Source organism: Echinops telfairi, unplaced genomic scaffold (genome assembly GCF_000313985.2).
Source record: "Echinops telfairi isolate 266 unplaced genomic scaffold, ASM31398v2 ScPeMD7_7409;HRSCAF=8447, whole genome shotgun sequence".
Taxonomy (NCBI): Eukaryota; Metazoa; Chordata; class Mammalia; order Afrosoricida; family Tenrecidae; genus Echinops; species Echinops telfairi.
In genome coordinates, this window is record NW_022111309.1 from 1,839,349 (window position 1) to 1,852,348 (window position 13,000).

Here is a 13,000-nt window from a genome sequence, read left to right on the forward strand (position 1 = left end):
AATGACTACCTGCTCAACAAAACCTGAGTGCAGACACCGAGAAGCAAGCCCTCTGCTGCTCTGGTATCCCAGCGGCCTAGTGCTGCAAGAGTGAGTCTGGGTTTCTTAAAGCCAGGGTGGGGATAATAAATAAAAGGAGAGCTGCTTTCCCTTAAAAACAAAGCCATATGGGACCACAGATGCACATGCGATTGGATATTAAGGAATGCACACACATGTGTACACACACACACACACACACACACACACACACACACACACATATATACCCCATCTGTCTGTCTACCTATCTGTTGATAGGCATTTAGGTGGTCTCAACCTTTTGGCTACTATGGACAATGCTTCAATAAACATTGGGTGCAGGTAAGTAAGTGCTTGGCACTCTGCCTTCCAGTCCCTGGGGCATATACCGAGGAATGGAACTGCTGGGCCACGAATAGCCTCTCTGAAACAGCCCCAGTGGTACAGGCCTGACCTCTTTCCTGATCATGAACGGGAACCTCAGTGAGGAAGATCTCAAGCCGTGGACGCTGAACTTTGTTTAAAACCTTCTTGAGATTTTTGTGTTTCTCCTTCACCATAAGGGTTTGTGGGAAGTGCCACGTATTTGGGTGTGGAAGTATCCACACACTTAAGCTGCCGCAGAGTAGCTGACCTTTCCAGCTCTCCTAGGTTTGATATAACTCACCAGAGTCGTACAAATAAAATGTGACGCTGCAGGATGCACAGGGTGATGGCCTTCCACTGAGCCCCCTGCAGAGAAAACCGGAACCAGAGAAGCGCCGCAGTACCAGCCACATCAGACCCTCTAGGGGGCTGGTGGGAAGCTGCCTGCACAGGCCCGTGGGCTGGGCCCTTATGGGGAGGGGATCTATCCCTGCTGTCCTCTGCAAGACAAGGAGGGAGGAAGGCCAACAGTCAGAAAAACAACCAAAAAAGACTTCGAATGAAATGTTGTACAGACCGAAGGGGCCCTGGCACACGTATAAATGCTCACACTTGTTCTCAGACTCTGAGCAGCAGCACAGACGATGGGAAAGGAGTCACAGGTGGAATAACAGGAGTCCCTGGGAGCAAATAGCCAAGCACTTGAGTACTAGCCAAAGGGCTGGGGGTTCAAATCCGCCCAGAAGTAGCTCAAAGTAAGGCCTGGCCATCTGCTTCCAAAAGGCCTCTGGAGCCTCTGGAGCAGTCACACCCTGCACCCACGGGGCAGCGCAGGCCAGAAACCACTGGACAGCAAGTAACAGCAACCACGGGTGATGCTGAGGGCTTGTTTTTAGGATGATCGTCCGTGATCAAAATGCTAGGCACTGAAATCCTATTACCAAGAGAAGATTCTAGTCATCTGCCTGTTTTTAATGTCTCTGGACACCTACCAGACCACACCCGAGGGCTGTGGAGGCTTGCAGCACACGGGCCCACTGAGATTGGCCATCTTTAACCAGGCAGAGCTGGGCCGTATCAGGCTCCTGGGCTGGGCTCCATGCCACGATCCTAATGTTCCCAGCGAAGTTGGGCCACAGAGAGATATACAGTGAAATCAATCACTCGCTTCCCTGAAATAATGATGGTTTCTAAATTCCAATGAGCTAGCCAAATCAATCCATAAATGCATTAGGGGTATGGGTCAGCAAAACCGGGCAATACACCCTGCCCCTGAGGCCAGTCAAACTGCTGATGGTGAGCAAAATGGATGGCAATCAATGCCCTTAAAAACTGGCTAGCTGGGAGGACTTGAAAATTCCAGAAAGAGCAGGCCCTGGGCACCCAGACAGGCTTGCACACTCTGCCTTCTCAGGACAGACCATGAGGGGCAGAAGGGTTCAACAGTCCAGAGACACAAAGTTCTCTGGAGTTCTGTATCCCAGGAGTTCTGTGTCCCACTCCTTCCACTGCTTGGCGGCCCTCCTGATGTGGGACGCGAAGAGTCCAGAAGAAGGCTGCTATGCAGAAGGAGGCTCCTGAACCAAGAGAGCCTGAAAGCAAAGATTTCCGTTGTACAAATTCTGACGTAAGTCCATCTGAGAAGGGTTTCTGTCACTGGACAGAAAAACCAACCCTGATTAAATCCCTCCCCACCTCTGTAATAAAGCCTGTCTGCTTAGTAGCCCTCCTTTATTAGTAACGTTTAGATCATCCTATTCAGAATGTGTCTGCACACCCGATTCATCAGCATCTGCAACTGGTCCCATCATGGGAGTTTCGGGGAGCACGCTGGGGCTGCACCTTAGGGTGGGCTGGTCAGGGTCTCCACTTCCCTCCTTCGGAGACCTGCTTTCCAATCCCCTGGCAAGACCCAGCCACCTCACAGCTCTACAGAGAGGGGACCCAGTAGGGCTCAATTGCCTTGGTCTCAAGACTACGTCTCAATCCGAGGCAGGGCTTCTCCAAGGATTGCTGTGCCCCCACAGCTCTGCTACTAAAGTCGCTCTATGCTGACGTCTGTCAGCGAGGGCCCTGCTGAGAGTCAGGTCTTTCAGTCGGAAAAGGCGGGGCTGGCCAGGAGCTGCAGTGTGGAGCACACGCATCCGCCAGTCAACTCCTCTGTCCTGTAATGGACATCAAAGTAACCCAGCACGCTCTCATTTTCTTAGTGCACATCCAGATCGGAAGAATCCAGAGGCAGCTTACAAACAGTGCTCAACTGGGTCCCAGGCTCGGCCCCTAACCAGGGTAGTGGACCCTGGTCCCTTCTGACCACCTCCAGGTTTAACTCTCCCATCTGCTAAGGATGTGTTGTTGGAAGCAAAACTTGTTCATGGCCATGATCAGTTTATGGACACAAAATCCTGGGAGAGAACGGTTCTCGTGAACCTGACATGGTTTGGTGGGTGAGGCCCAGGTCTGGAGTCATACCCCACCACCCTCTCTAAGTGGCATTCACTGCAGGAGAGGATTGCAGGCACTCCACAGCGGCAGTGAACGTAGCTTCCTGTCTGGTAGGGCTACTGGTATCATGCTTACCAATGGGGGACCTGGGGGCTCTCCAACATCCCTCCACTGGAAGTAGGTCTGGGCAATCTGAGTCCTGGGCAGTCCACATGGAGCATGCAAGCTGTCCGAAGCCAGACACCCCCTCGGCCAGCGACCACTCACAACCCCAAGGAGCAAGGAAGAGGTCACACATAGAGGGAGTTCACTCTGCTGGCCCAGAGACGCACAAGGATGCCGGATGGCATGATCTGTCCTACCCAGCCCCTAGCCCCTTTGAGACTGTAAATCTTTTCATTTGGGATGTCTCGCTTGAATTCACATCAACATGGATACACAGAAGCAGCTGCCCAGGAATACCATGAGAATGACTCTGTGGCGGAGATGTAGCTCTCAAAGCTACAGCAGCATGGACATGGTCCAGCCAGAGCCTGGGGTGTGATACGACGCGTGAGACAAGCAGACTTCACAGGTTGGACTCCCAGCCCCTCCACTTTCTAGCTCCGTATCTTCTGAGGGAAGTCTGCTCCCCTGGAAACAGAGTACCACACTCCTCAGGGGAGACTGCACTAAGCTTCGTGGTTCCCATCACCTGGGGATGCCTGCTCAGGGATCTCCACGAGCCCCTCCTTCCGCCTCCCTTTCCTGGACCATGCCAAGGGACGCTTCCTGCCAGTGACAGTCACTGGGACTCCACAAGGCTGCAGTGGTCCCCAGCACCCCCAGGCACGATCCTTACCGGTAGGTGGCCACCTCCAAGCTGAGCCCCGTCTTCGCCTGCACGAGCTCCTGGTAGTCCCGCAGATGCTCAGTTATGGCCACAGCAAGGGCCGCCCTCTCATCCTCCAGGGCGTCAATCACTCCCTAACGAGAAGAGAGGGGTGTCAGCGCTGAGAAGGGAGCTTCCCTGGGTCCAACTCGGGATACCCACAATTCAGGATGTCAAGAGTGAAACCCTCCATGCCACTATTGGCATGAATGTGTATCTCTCCCATCATTCCTCAGGGGAGATTTTGTTAGGCTGCTGGCTTCTCTGTTCAAACACAAACAATGACAAATGCTTAGTGTTTATTGAAGTCATTTCTACAGTTAGGGCAGTAGTCTGTTTAGGAAGGCCAAGAAAATAAAGGGGTCAACTGAATCAATCCTGGAAATAATACTGAAGTGAAGGTTTGACGATACTGAAAACAAAAGTTACTTGGATTTGAAACAGAACTTCCCGAGCTCATGATTCCACCCTGGCAATAAGCAGGTAAGCAGATAGCGAGTTCTTTGTCTCACCCTTCCTGAGCTCCTTTAAGACTACCTCTTCCCTGCAGTAATGAGACAGGAATATACTCTGTGTGGGAGTCATAGTGGTGCAGTGATTAAGCACTTGGCTGCTTCGGCTGGTGGGTGGGAGAACTGTGTGTCAGTGTGCTTCCGGAGAAGAGGCCCACACAAGGTGCCATCAAGTTGATTCCAACTCAGTGACCCTGTTGAGTTGTCCAGCCTGTAAATCTGTACAGGGGCAAAAATCCTCATCTTTCTCCCAGAGAACAACTGTTGGATTTGAACTGCTGGCTCGTGTAACCCTCTATTCCACTGGGGTCTGCTCCCGCCCGAGATCTCAGCCTCGGAAGCCCTGTGGGAGGGACAGCGCCACTCTGTCTTCCACGGCACCGTCAGCTGCAGTCAACTCCAGGGCAATGGCTGGGGGTGTATTTTGTTTCATATCCCATCACAGGCATTACCTCCATTCCATTCCGACACCTGTCAATTCACCATCGTCGTCCTACCCACTCTCTGGTCGGGAGGGTACAGTCTCGCTGCTTCTGCACCCAGACTCTGGAAAGGTGCCTCCCACATAGGAGTCACCAAACATCTTTGGAGAATTCTATTCTTATCAAACTGAACATAACATTACCCTCCTAGAAATGTAGACATTCTAAACTGACAATGTGCCTTCATTAGTAACCACAATGACTTCGTTTGTAGCATTTCTGCATTGTCTTCCTGTTAATCAGTACTCTGAGGAGCAGAGAACAAATATTTAAACACTCAAGTCAGTCCATATACTTTAACTTCTGATTGCTTCTGAATACAATTTACAACGATGCCCTTTGAAACACTTAAGAATTCAAAAACTGTAAAACAGTTGGGAAGGAGTGCCTTCCTTCCTCCTGTAGTTTTGCCACCAAGGCACCTACAAGCTCAAATTCCACGATGAATATGTAGTGCTGCGCCCAAGACTGCAGTGTGCCAAACCAGGCACAGGACTTATGGCTCAGAAAAATTATCCCCCCCTTCACAGTCTATTTTTGACCGAATCATTCTTGTTAGGTTGTTATTTTTTTTTAATGAAAGTGAGCTAAACACACATGCATACAAAAAGTAGTCACCGAAACAGCTTTTAAAGCGCAGGGGTCATTCTAAGTCCCGACACCAACTCCGGCATCCCCTGCAGATAAAGAGGTCACAAGGAGGCTCATTTGTAAAGTCCTGGTTTAAGGGACCAAATGGCCTGGCCAGCATGTAGTCTTACAGCCTATAGCTAAGATTCCATGTGTATAACCTATCTTTTCCCTAGTTCGTGGGGAATATAAATTCGGGGACAAGATTATACCATAAAATGCATTGCTTTATACTACACGAAATCTGATCAACCTATGAAAACTTAAGAGTTCCCCCCCCCCCAATGTTTTTTGTATCTTTTATTGAGAATCCTAGCATTTGATACAGGTAATGTTTTTTGTTTGTTTTTTTAAATCATTTTATTGGGGGCTCATACAACTCATCACAATTCATACATAAATCAATTGTATAAAGCACATTTGTACATTCATTACCCTCATCATTCTCAAAACATTTGGTCTCCATGTAAGCCCCTGGCATCAGCTAATTTTCCCCCTCCCACCCCGCTCCCCCCTCCCTCATGAACCCTTGATAATTTATAAAGTATTATTTTGTCATATCTTACACCGTCCGACATCTCCCTTCACTCACTTTTCTGTTGTCCATCCCCGGGAGGTTATATGTAGATCCTTGTAATCGGTTCCCCCTTTCCAACCCACCCTCCCTCCACCCTCCCAGTATCGCCACTCTCACCACTGGTCCTGAAGGGATCATCTGTCAAACTGGATTCCCTGTTTTCCAGTTCCTATCTGTACCAGTGTACATCCCCTGGTCTAGCCAGGTTTGTAAGATAGAATTGGGATCATGATAGTGGGGGGAGGAAGCATTTAGAAAGTTCTATGTTCCATCATCGCTACACTGCACCCTGACTGGCTCGTCTCCTCCCCAAGACCCTTCTGTAAGGGGATGTCCAGTTGCCTACAGATGGGCTTTGGGTCCCCACTCCACACTCCCCCCTCATTCACGATATGATTTTTTGTTCTGATGATGCCTGATACCTGATCCCATCGACACCTCATGATCACACAGGCTGTGTGCTTCTTCCATATGGGCTTTGTTGCTTCTGAGCTAGATGGCCACTTGTTTACGTTCAAGCCTTGAAGACCCCAGACGCTATATCTTTTGATAGCGGGGCACCATCAGCTTTCTTCACCACATTTGCTTATGTTCCCATTTGTCTTCACGATCATGTCAGGAAGGTGAGCATCATGGAACGCCAGTGTAATAGAACAAAGTATTCTTGTATTGAGGGAGTACTTGAGTGGAGGCCCAATGTCCATCTGCTAGATACAGGTAATGTTTTACATCTGTTTTCTGGACTTGGAAAAATTTTATCCCCTAATAACTTTAAATGTAATCAAATTCTTAAGCAGATTCTATTTAACATCATGTAGCAGAGGAGTGCTACATTGTGCCAGTGTAGTGCACTATCCTGCAATAATGCAATACATCTATTCACCATGTATGAAAATGATTTTTTTTGCATGTGACATTTTTCATCTCTTTCATTGTTTTCAGGATTTCTTTCTTTATCTTTGGTTTTCTTTTTTTAATTAATAAATCATTTTATTGGGGACTCTTACAGCTCTTAGAACAATCCATACATCAATTGTATCAAACTCATTTGTACATATGTTGCCATCATCATTTTCAAAACATTTTCTTTCTGCTGAGCCCTTGGTATTAATTGCTCATTTTCCCTTTCTTCCCAATTTATTCTTTATAAAGAAGTTCCAGTGGTATTAAACTGGACTAATTCCCCAAGCACCAGAGTCACAAACTTCCTGAGCAGTTCTGGATTTCCCAGCCACGCCAAGTTGGCACGAAGCTTTCCTCTGGAGCCTGCACGATGTGAGACGGAAAAACCAACTGTGCTTCAGTCAGAGTCAGTCTGTCCAACCACATGTCCACAGGAGTCGGTGCTCCTAAACTGCCAAGCAAAGCCAGTTCATTTTGGAAGCAGGGACAGGAGACTTACTGGCTCCCAACTCTCCACAGAAACCATACCCGGCCCTGCTGGAAAGGCCTTCTAAATGGAGCTTCAGATCTGAGCTGCATTGGCGTGTGCTTGCCTGCTGGGAGCCAAGGCAGCTTATCTCTACCAAGCAGAAGTCATAGCCGTAATGTTGTAAATGCCTGGGAGAGAGGTCACCTTTTTTAGTTACTATTTAGAGAGCAGGGGTTTTCTCCAGGGATGACCACCGCTTGGGCGACAGAAAAACACCCTGGTATTAGCATCCGGGCAGCGGCTCCCAAAGTGCACCACCATCCCCTGGGAGGGCGGGAATGACCCAGGGAGGCTGCAAGAGCAGATTCCCACACTTTACCCTGGATTATGGGCCACAGCACAAGAACGGTTTTAATGACTATGGGCCGGGGACACTGAGAAGTTTTTGTTTTTTTCTGAAAAGGGGGGTGACAGGTCACATAAGCTTGGGAACCTATGACCCGGATAATTCACTTTCTCTTAACCAAGCCAGGGTCACTCCTTGCTGAGCAAGTCACAGATCCCCGATAGGAAGAACTACCAGTCACTTACATCTTAAATGTGATTTCTCAAAGAAAACTTAAAGAGTGGGATGACCTCATTTGGACACAAAACCATCTTAGAAACAAGAAGCGTTAATGGAATTCTAAATGTTTATTCTTCAGCCCAGATGGCGCCTCAGAATTCCAGAATCATAATTATACTTGACACTCATTGATGGGGGGTGGGAGGGGGGGTGGTTCTAAGAGGCATCTTACACTGAGCATGTGCGGTCTGAACTCCCTATCTCCTGCTCAAGCCAGCCGCACTGCAGTGGCGAGCAGCTTCTTTCCCCAAGCCGGGGTCCAACTGGATTTCCCTTCTCAAACAACCACAAGCAATCCATCCACAATCTTCATGGGCTTCAAATTCAAGACACGTTTCCATCCTTACTGCCTTGACTGATGCAGTTAAAATAACTCAGCTGCAATTGAGAGGAGCCCACCGCATATGTTGAGGCAGACCCGTACCCCAAAGGGCTTTCAGTGGGTGACTCTCGGAAGATCTCTGGACCTCTCCCCAGGGCACCTTTTGATGGACTCAAACCTCCAACCTTTTGGTTAGCAGCCAAACACATTAAATGGCTGCACTACTAATGGGAAGGAATTCAATCATCGTAAAGGGCTCCCTGATCCCCCCCCCCCCTCCGCTTACCTCATAGAGTATCGTCTACAGAGCAGCCAGAGTGATTCTCTTCAGTCAGATCACAGCCTTCTTCTACTCAGAGTCAAAATTAGGCCCAATCCTATGGCAGCCACTTTCTCCCTTGCTGCCCTGCCTGGCCATTCTCCAAAAACAGCCCACTATTCCCACCTCAAGATCTTTTAAGCCAAGGGATCATTATGCGCACACTCTATGCACAAATGTCCATCAAACAAATGAACAACTAAATGCATGTGCCCTTCTGCCGCTTTTATTATTTCTTTTTTTGCAGCGGGAACACGGAGGCTCAGGACAGCCCAGAGGAATGAGGGGCAGAGCCAGAATCCAGGCCCAGCTGGGGGTGGCTGGCAGAGCAGTGCTTAATCCCGCCCCCACTCCCATCAAGACATACTCATTCAATCATGTTCCAGGCAGTGGGAAGGCTTTCAAAAACAGCTGGCCTCCACAGTTAAGAGATCACTTTCATAAGCAAAAATCCTGGCATTTATTGGGTACCTCTGGTATAAATCACAAATGGTCTAAAGACTGGGGGGGACAGTGGTGCTCCTGGGGCTTCAAGTGATCCAAGCCACGGGTAAAATGCTGAGAATGTGGGTGTGCATACAGCAAACCCTCCTCTGGCAAATCGCCTTGAAGCACATCCATGAATCTCATGGACTAGGAGAAGGCCCACAGGCCAAGTGCGAAGGGCATGCCAAGTGAGCGTCTGTCTCCTTCTTAAGACCAGTGGGCACAGGCCCTGGGGGATCACCTGCCTCTGGATCCAGCTTGATTCCCACCTCCAAGAGCAGGGGGTTTCCATGACACCACACACAGGAGCAATGGCCTGGTAAAGGCTGAGCCCTACAAGCAGTCCCAGATCAGCCAGCTGGAGGGATCTGACTGCAATTTCGGCTAGTGGAGCACTGCCGGCCTCGCCCTGAGGAGTGATAACCATGCAAGCTTCTGTGAATGGGAACTTATGTGCCTCGGCTTCATCACCTGAAAACGGGGCGATATTCCTGCCCAGCGGCATGAGGACTGAGAGGGAATATGCAGTAAAGGGCTTGCCCCTGGGGTACCTGACAAAAAGCACTTTAAAAGGACTCTTAGTTGTGAGGGTGGCAGTTCACACCCACTTGCCACTCTGAGGGAGAAAGATGAGACTACCTGCTCCCATGAAGATTTACCATCTCAGAAAAGCGAGAGAAGCAGTTCTACTCTGTAGTACAGGTGTGCTAGGAGCCGGAATCGACCCATGGTAGTGAGTTGAGAACTTGATGGCAGTGGTTGTTTGGCTTTGGTTACTGGTTAAATAAAATGCAAGGATAGTTTCAGTCCCTTAATGTGAATGTCCATACAATTTGAAAAAACAGGGGCTTTGTGGTCAGTCATCAACACATGCTTTTTTACCTAATTCCTTGCATATAACCAAACTTTAGAAAACGAATGCTTCTGTAAAATCTTTTGAGAAGCAATTTGAAATATGGCTTGCTTAAGCTAAGTGGGGGAAATACTGAGGCTATGGATACAGTAATAACTGGGAACATTCCGTGCCAACAGCCCCACAAATCAGAACGGAGAGACAGAGGAGGAATCCAAGAGGCAAGGGGAGCAGAAGGAAATACTGTCGTACGCAGCATGGAGAGCCACAGACTGAATGGGTGCGGGGAGAAGGCAGACGTCCCCATGAACATACACAGGTTTGACAGAGGATAATTCTACATGTGTATTTACCTTTGCTGCAAATACATCCATGAATCTGGTGACACACACAAGGGGAAAAGTTAGGAAAACTTTTTAGATTCAAAAACCTTGAGAGAATGAGTCTTTGGGGGTGGGGTCGGGCCCGTAGTCTTGAGGGACACAAATGTCTACTGGCATAACACAGTCCCCAAAGGCAACACGTAGTCCACCCTTCTGCTTCGGTGGATACCACTGGCATCATAAAAGCTGTGGGCAGCCATCTAAGGTACAGCCATGGGTGTCTTCCTTCCCGAAGGAGAAAAGTGATGACCCCCTGAAAGATATGTGGGGACAACTGGCCCATTGTACTAGTGGAACCTGGGGACAGCAGCCTCCATGGCCCTGAGACCAGAAGAATGAAATGGTGCCTGGCTACCACTACACGCTCCTCTGAAAGGGATCACATTAGAGGGTCCTGCGCAGAGCAGGAGAAAAGTGTGGAACAAAGCTCAAAACCAGAAGCAAAAACAGAGGCCAGATTTGCTTAGACAGAGACTGGCGGAGCCCTGAGATGATGGCCCTTAGTCACCCGTCAGCCTAGAACTGACCTCAGCCTCAGGGCTCAAAGCTCAGCAAACGATAGAGAGGTCTGTAAGGGGTACTAGACCTAGGGAGGTAGCTCTCCTTAGAACAACCAGTCACTGGAGAGTAAAGCGGCAGCATCTTCCCCAGGCAAAGTTCAGAAGGGTTAGGAAAGGAGGCATGGAAACGGGACAAGGGTGGGGCGGGGTGGGGTGGGGGGCTAAGTGATGGTACATTGTGGGGATTGCAGTCAATGACAGGAAACAAAATGTGTATGAATTGTAGAGTGAAAAACTGAACTGCTCTGTAAGCCTTCACTCAATTCACAACAAAAAGTTTTTAAAGAAATAAAAAACAAAGCAAACCCCAAGTCCTAATAGGCACTGTCCTTGTCCTTTGCTTTGAGGAGGAAAAAGCAAATGCTAACTAGAGAGTGGCTTCTCTGGCCAGGAAGCAGAAGGTAAGACCCTGGGTCACAGCGTGACTCTGAGGAAGGCACTTTTAAAGGAACTTGTCCAGCGGACTTAAAGATCTGAAACGGGCTCAGTGACCTGTGATCTAAGTGAACAGTGCATATTTAGTCCAAATAACAAACTTCAAAACACATTTCCCAAATCCACACTGGTCATGTAAAGATGGGTTCAGCAAACAGGAAGTATGGCAGGCACTTACAACCCCCACTGGTTAAAAGCTCCACGAAATTCTGCAGTAGACTTCCAATCAACAGGAAGTAGGGAACTCTGGCACTGTGAAGTCTTCAATAGGCTCTGGGACTAAGTCACACTGGGGCCAATTCCTGTCCTTGCCCCACCCGGGTAAAGCACAGACAGAAAGGCTCCCAAAATTATGAGACAGAGACCCAACAAGAGCCACCCTTATAAAGGTGACACTGTAAACAATTTACTGCCACTGTTACTTGACAGGATGTCCCACCTGGACTCCAACTACTGAAACCCAAGCACAGTGCTAGGGGATCAAAAGATAGAGCTGCAGATTGATTATTGGTGGCCACCTCTCAGCCAAGCCACAACTGCCACAACCAAAAACAATCCCAACCCACTGCTGGCCAGTAGTCTCACTCATGACAACCAACACACGCCTTTCTACTGTTTTTGAAAGCACAAAGTCACTCAATCCTAACTCTGTATCTTCAAACTGTTTTCCTTACAACATTTCTTAAGTTTGGGGGATACCAAGCTGGCGTGTCCCAGAACTCCTGTTGGCATGATTTTACAATGTTGTGATTTCTGCCTGAGGTTGGACAGGACAAGGCCTGGGACTGGGATGGATCTACAAACAGTAACTCAGCGCAGGTTTGTTAGATCAGAGAATTTGCTGCGCTGACATAGTAACTGTTTACATAATTCCACACTTGTCATAACATTCTATGATGAGCACCCATTTCCCACTGCTTTTATACTTCACCACCCAAAGATCTGACTCCTAACCTACTGTGAGAATCGGTATGACAGCTCCCCACCCATCAGCGAACAAGGCAGGCACTGTCATAACCAGTTGCCTCCGGCTGGGGAATCACTTAGACCAAATAAAACGGTCTTGGAAAACAATTTTCGTTTTCCCCAAAGGAGCCTTTATCGCTCGTGTGGTTGCCGTTTGGAATGGCTCTTCGTTAGGGCTTACCTTCCAACACTAACACCTATCAGCCAAGGAATAGCCCGCCACTCTGGGTAGCCCGAGAGCTTTCTGGGGTGGCTATGAATGCGCACGAGGCCTACCAGGCACAGGAAATGGGAAGACAACTTGCAGCTGATGATCATTTCTCAGGATGTGCCTAGTCAGGGTGGGAAGAAGTTAGCCAACAGGGGAGACGGGACTATCTTCCTAGGACTTGCCACCGGCCCTGATGCGCTGAGTTATGGACCAACCAACTGCTCATCTTCGGGGGCGCTGAGGCCATGCTGGCCTGGTCCCCGGGCCATCGGAGTACACTCGGGGCTGGCACTACCCAGGTGATGAACAGGTGGGCCAGGGCGAACGGGGCTAAGGCCCAGCGGGCCTTGAGCGCGCGCACCGACCTGCCGCTCCGCGGCCTGCAGCTCATACGCCTCTTGCATCCGCAGCAGCTCTTGCTCCAGCCGAGCGCGCAGCTGCTGCAGCTCCAGCGCGTGGCATCGCAGCGCCTCCGCCTCCCGCGCACACAGCCGGCTCTCCTCCTCGGCCTCGCGCCGGCTCTCCAGGCCGCGCCGGCACGCCTCCTCCAGCTCGCGCACCTCC

At 49.5% G+C, this 13,000-nt stretch overlaps 1 protein-coding gene across 1 annotated transcript in view; it reads right to left on the reverse strand.

The window, feature by feature from the left end:
- SYNM (synemin) overlaps positions 1-13,000 on the reverse strand; it is a 34,543-nt gene that overhangs the window by 18,295 nt on the left and 3,248 nt on the right. The window contains exons 2-3 of the mRNA XM_013006472.2: positions 12,802-12,996; positions 3,674-3,798 (exon numbers count right to left, since the gene is read on the reverse strand). Of these exons, the coding sequence (XP_012861926.1) occupies positions 3,674-3,798; positions 12,802-12,996 (320 nt within the window). The remainder of the gene's footprint in view (positions 1-3,673; positions 3,799-12,801; positions 12,997-13,000) is intronic.